The 5,513-nt window shown below is 51.6% G+C and overlaps 3 protein-coding genes across 3 annotated transcripts; all 3 read left to right on the forward strand.

The window, feature by feature from the left end:
* Positions 1-273: 273 nt before the first annotated feature.
* Positions 274-1,652, forward strand: LOC109339687. The gene is made up of 2 exons (XM_019577178.1): positions 274-1,004; positions 1,130-1,652. The coding sequence occupies exons 1-2, from the start codon at positions 274-276 to the stop codon at positions 1,650-1,652; spliced, it is 1,254 nt and encodes a 417-aa protein (XP_019432723.1).
* Positions 1,653-1,681: 29 nt separating this feature from the next.
* On the forward strand, positions 1,682-2,751 carry LOC109339688. The gene is made up of 2 exons (XM_019577179.1): positions 1,682-2,358; positions 2,448-2,751. Exons 1-2 carry the CDS (start codon positions 1,682-1,684, stop codon positions 2,749-2,751), a joined length of 981 nt encoding a protein of 326 aa, XP_019432724.1.
* A 111-nt stretch (positions 2,752-2,862) lies between these two features.
* LOC109339689 lies at positions 2,863-4,206 on the forward strand. The gene has a single exon (XM_019577180.1). It carries the CDS (start codon positions 2,863-2,865, stop codon positions 4,204-4,206), a length of 1,344 nt encoding a protein of 447 aa, XP_019432725.1.
* The last annotated feature ends 1,307 nt before the right edge of the window (positions 4,207-5,513 follow it).

The raw sequence follows: 5,513 nt of genomic DNA on the forward strand, positions 1-5,513 counted from the left end.
ATCCCACCAAGCTAGCCATAACCATCATACCACTCCAGAACAGCAGCCAACCACCCAACAACTTCTCCAGATGCTGGAACGCCAAGAGCGGCTCATCCAGCAACAGGCCGATGTCATACAGGAACTCCGCCACTCCAAAATCAACCCTGAGGATCATTCTGAACGCCCTCTTCACGAAAGTAACCGTGAAGAGTCAGCAAACGAATCCCACCCACCATCCCAACCAACCCCAACCACTCTTGTGGTGCTAGGCATCCCTTTACACCTACTATCATGGCTTATCCCTTACCCTCTCATTTCCACCGCCCAACAAACATGGACCAGTATGATGGGACGGCAGACCCACAAGACCACCTTGACGCCTTCGAGGCTTCTATGTTATTCCATGGGGCGTCTAACCCCATCATGTCCAGGGCTTTCCCCCTGACTCTTAAAATAGCGGCCCTTCAATGGTTCACCCGCTTAGCCCCAAACAGCACCAACACTTGGGAAACCCTTGCTTCCGTTTTTAACACACGATTCACTGCAAGCAAGGAGCAACCAAGGTCATCATACACACTGTCCGACATTCGCCAAGGATCCAACGAATCCATCCGAGCATACCTCGATCGATTCAATACCGAGGCTATGAAGGTACGTACCCTAAGCCCCGAGGTAGCCGTACATGTCCTCGTTATGGGACTCCAGGAAGGCCTTTTCTGCACGGAATTAGCCAAATACACCGACCTTACTATGGAAGACCTCCGTGCCAAGGCCCAGCAATTCATCAACCTCGAAGAAACCCACCACATGCACACCCATACTGAGCCCCAAACACACCACCCCTCACGGGAAACCAAACGGCCAAGACCACAAGACCTACCCCGCGACTTACCCTCACTGACCAAAAAAGCCAAATACTCCACCTATACCCCCCTGAACGCCAGCCGTTCCAGAATCTTGCAAGAGGTCCTCTCCACTCACCTCGTCCAACTCCAATGCCCCCGCCCTACCAAGCCCGGCCCGTAAGACCGATCCAAATATTGTGACTACCACAGTATGTTCGGCCACCTAACCAATGACTACACTCAGCTCCGAGATACCATCGAAGACCTCATACAGGCGGGTCATCTGCAACGATTCATCGCAGGATTAGAACAGCGCCGGCGGTCACCACAACCCCATCGCCTAGAACCCCCAAGAAGACGGTCCCCCCACAATTTCAACAACGGCGACCTACTCCACGTCCTCAGACGGATAGGCACCGAGCAGACAATCGGCGACCGCGGAGCCCAGTCGATATCAATACCATCTCTGGAGGTTTTGCCGCCGGAGGGACCTCGAGGACCGACCAAAAAAGATATGTCGGGGAGGTAATGCACGTCGCTGCCAGAGGCTCCCAGCAGAGACAACATTACAGATCCACCCCCCCCATTACTTTTGACGACCGCGACTATGAAGGTGTCGTCCGAGGCCACGATGACCCTCTTGTCATCACCGCCAAACTCAACAACAAAAAGGTTAGTCGCTTGTTCATTGATCAAGGTAGCTCGGCTGACGTTATTTTTCAGGATCTGTTCGACAAAATGAAGCTCCGAGACCGCGACCTCCTACCTTATGATGGACAGTTGGTCGGATTTTCCGGCCAGGGAATCACTCCCAGGGGGTTGTAGAGATTTGGCTTACTATCGGCAACCACCCCATGAGCAGGACCGTCCAAACAAAGTTCTTGGTTGTCCACTGCGATTCCGCGTATAACGCCATAATTGGCCGCCCAACCTTGAACAGGCTAGGAGCCATCGTCTCTACACCCCACCTCTGCATGAAGTTCCTCTCCATCAATCTCCAAGTCTGCACCGTCAAAGGAGACCAGCACTCGGCCCGCAGCTGCTACCAGATGAGCCTCCGCCCCCACTTCAACAAGCCACACGTTCCTCCCTCCAAGAAACCTCGGAGCGTGCAGATGGTAGAATTGGACGTTCGAGCGGACGAAGGGGATTTTCGACCACAACCAGAAGAAGACAAAACAACTCTACAACTGGGCCGATCCCCGGGGCAAGTGGTATACCTTGGCAGCTCCCTCCCACCAAATCAAAGGTCACGACTCGAAACGTCGCTGAAGGCAAACCGGGACCTCTTCGCCTGGTCTGTAGCAGATATGCCAGGCATCGACCCTTCTTTCGCCTGCCACCGACTGACGACAAAACCAGGAGCTAAACCAGTGGCGCAACGAAGGCGAAAAATGGGGACGGACAGGACCAAAGAAGTTGCTTCAAAAGTAGCCGAGTTGCTGGAGGCGGGGTTCATCCGCGAAATCACCTACACCACATGGTTGGCAAATGTCGTCTTGGTAAAGAAACCCTCAGGGAAATGGCGGATGTGCGTGGACTACACAGACCTCAATAAGGTATGCCCTAAAGACCCTTATCCTCTCCCAAACATTGATCATTTGGTGGATAATTCTTCAGGATATCAGTACTTGTCCTTCATGGACGCATACTCCGGCTACAATCAGATCCCAATGTACCCCCCGACCAAGAAAAGATTGCATTCATCATTGATCAAGCCGCCTACTACTACACGGTCATGCCCTTCGGTTTGAAAAATGCGGGGGCAACATATCAAAGAATAATGAGCAAGGTGTTCGCTAGCCAGATCGGAGAACACATGGGGGTCTACATGGACGATATGATCGCCAAAAGCCTCCCCGGTGAAGATCATGTATCCATTTTGGAAAGCATTTTTCAGCAACTCCGCAAATACAACATGTGACTAAACCCCGAAAAATGTACTTTCGGAGTAGAAGCAGGCAAGTTCCTCGGCTTCCTTCTAACCAGCCGGGGAATCGAAGCAAACCCTTCCAAGTGTCAGGCAATCATCGACATGAGAAGCCCCCGCACAGTCAAAGAGGTCCAACAATTAAACGGGCGGCTAGCCGCGCTGTCCAGGTTCCTCCCATCCGCTGCGAAACATTCACTTCCTTTGTTCCAGTTGCTGAAGAAGAGTAAAAAGTTTGAGTGGACTGAAAGTTGTGAAGCGGCATTCGACACTTTCAAGCAGTATCTAGCCACCCCACCTATTCTCTCCAAGCCACTACTAGAAGAAATCCTATATGTATATCTGGCCGTATATGATGGGGCGGTGGCGGCCGTACTGATCCGAGAAACAGCAGAAGGTCAAAGTCCGGTCTATTTTACAAGCAAAGCCCTGCAAGGCCCGGAGTTAAGGTACCAAAAGCTAGAAAAAGTGGCGTATGCGTTGTTGGTCGCCGCACGAAGGCTTTGCCAGTACTTCCAATCCCATACAACGATCGTCAGGACTAATCAGCCAATCAGGCAAATTTTGCATAAGCCAGAGTTAGCCGGACGGATGATCACATGGTCAATAGAACTCTCCCAATTCGACATCCGTTTCGAACCCCGCACGACCATCAAGAGCCAGGTCCTATCTGACTTCGTGGCAGAGATAGCCGCACCAGAGGGCGATCCAGAGCAGATATGGACCATCTTCGTCGATGGGTCTTCTAACCCGAAGGGCAGCGAGGCTGGCATTCTGTTGGAAAATGGGCAGGGAGTAACCATCGAACATTCTCTTACTTTCACATTTCTAACATCCAACAACCAGACGGAATATGAGGCGTGTATTACCGGGCTGCAGCTGGCAAAGGAAGTGGGCGCCCGAAAGGTATTAATTTGCAGCGATTCTCAATTAGTTGTATCTCAAGTTTCAGGTGCATATCAGACCAAAGATGCCCTCCTCGGGAAATATCTGCTCAAAGTAAAGGATCTCATGGCCGACTTCGACGAAGCAATCATTCAACATGTACCCCGAGAAAGCAACGCCCGAGCCGACATTTTGTCCAAACTCGCCAGCACCAAATGCCTCAAGAACAATCGGTTTGTCGTCCAAGGAACAGTCTACCACCCAAGTGTCTTGGCAGTAGAACGGATAGAAATCCCAGATAATTGGATGGCCCCCTTTATCCGATATATCCTCCACGGCGCCTTGCCTCTCGACACGAAAGAAAAACAACGGTTCCTCAGATGTTCCTCTTGGTATACCCTGCTCCGGGGAACGTTATACCGACGAGGATTCACAGCCCCCTTACTCAAATGCCTTGGTCTAGAGCAAGCGGATTTTGTCCTCAGAGAAGTTCACGAGGGAAGTTGTGGGCATCATTTGGGCGCCGCCTCACTCGCTAAGAAGGTGCTACGTGCCGGGTATTAGTGACCCACCATTGAAAAGGACGCGACCAACCTCACTCGAAAATGCACCCGTTGCCAATTGTTCGCCGACCTCCATAAAGCCCCACCAGAAGAACTAACCACAACGCAAGCACCCTGGCCTTTCTGTAGATGGGGCATGGACATCTTGGGGCCTTTCCCTCAAGCAGCAGGGCAACTGAAGTTTTTTATTGTCGCCGTCGATTATTTTACCAAATGGATAGAGGCGGAAGCCTTGGCTACCATCACCTCGGCAAGCATCCAGAAATTCACCTAGCGAAACATAATCACCCGCTTCGGCATCCCATCTGCCATAGTTACGGATAACGGCACCCAGTTTGCAGACAGAAAATTCCAAGAACTGTTATCAGGCCTCCATATCAAGCAGCACTTCACTTCAGTAGAACATCCGCAGACTAACGGACAGGCCGAGGCAGCAAACAAGGTCATCCTGAAAGGGCTGAAGAAGAGGTTGGACGGGTCAAAAGCAAACTAGCCAGATCAGCTCCATCACGTTCTATGGGCGTACCGAACCACTCCACACTCAACGACCGGCGAGTCGCCGTTCAATTTAACATACGGCGCAGAAGCCATGATCCCGGTCGAGATAGGAGAACCTACCTGGCGGACAATTCAGTTCAATGAGGGCAATAATCAGTCCCTCCTCAGAAACAACCTTGATGAAATAGAAGAAATCCGGGAAAGAGCCCGTCTCAGAGCAGAAAGCGTGAAAAAGAAGACTGCGGCGAAGTTCAACTCTTCCATCGTTCCTCGCCAATTTTCCGAAGGAGCCCTGGTACTCAGAAGAGCAGACATAGGACGGGCAAAAGGCAAGTTGGGACCCAACTGGGAAGGACCTTACCGAGTCATCAGCAAGATCGGCAAAGGAGCGTACAAGCTTCAAGACTTGGCAGGAAAAGACATCCCTAGAACTTGGAACGCCGCCAACCTCCGGCGATTTTATGCTTAGTCAACGACCCCGTACGCGGGTGGTCGTTTTTCTCTTGTAATCGTTTCCACTTATATGATGAATCATTTCCTACAATCTCTATAATTTCTACTTACACCCAAAGGGCCGGTCTTCGCCCCTTTTGCCTGGTGCCAACTATGATCTTCTACTTACACCCAAAGGGCCGGTCTTCGCCCCATTTGCCCGGTGTCAGCTATAATTTTCTACTTACACCCAAAGGGCCAGTCTTCGCCCCCTTTGCCATGATCTTCTACTTACACCCAAAGGGCCGGTCTTCGCCCCCTTTGCCCGGTGTCAGCTATGATCTTCTACTTACACCCAAAGGGCCGGTCTTCGCTCCC

Source organism: Lupinus angustifolius, unplaced genomic scaffold, assembly GCF_001865875.1.
Source record: "Lupinus angustifolius cultivar Tanjil unplaced genomic scaffold, LupAngTanjil_v1.0 Scaffold_88_83, whole genome shotgun sequence".
NCBI lineage: Eukaryota > Viridiplantae > Streptophyta > Magnoliopsida > Fabales > Fabaceae > Lupinus > Lupinus angustifolius.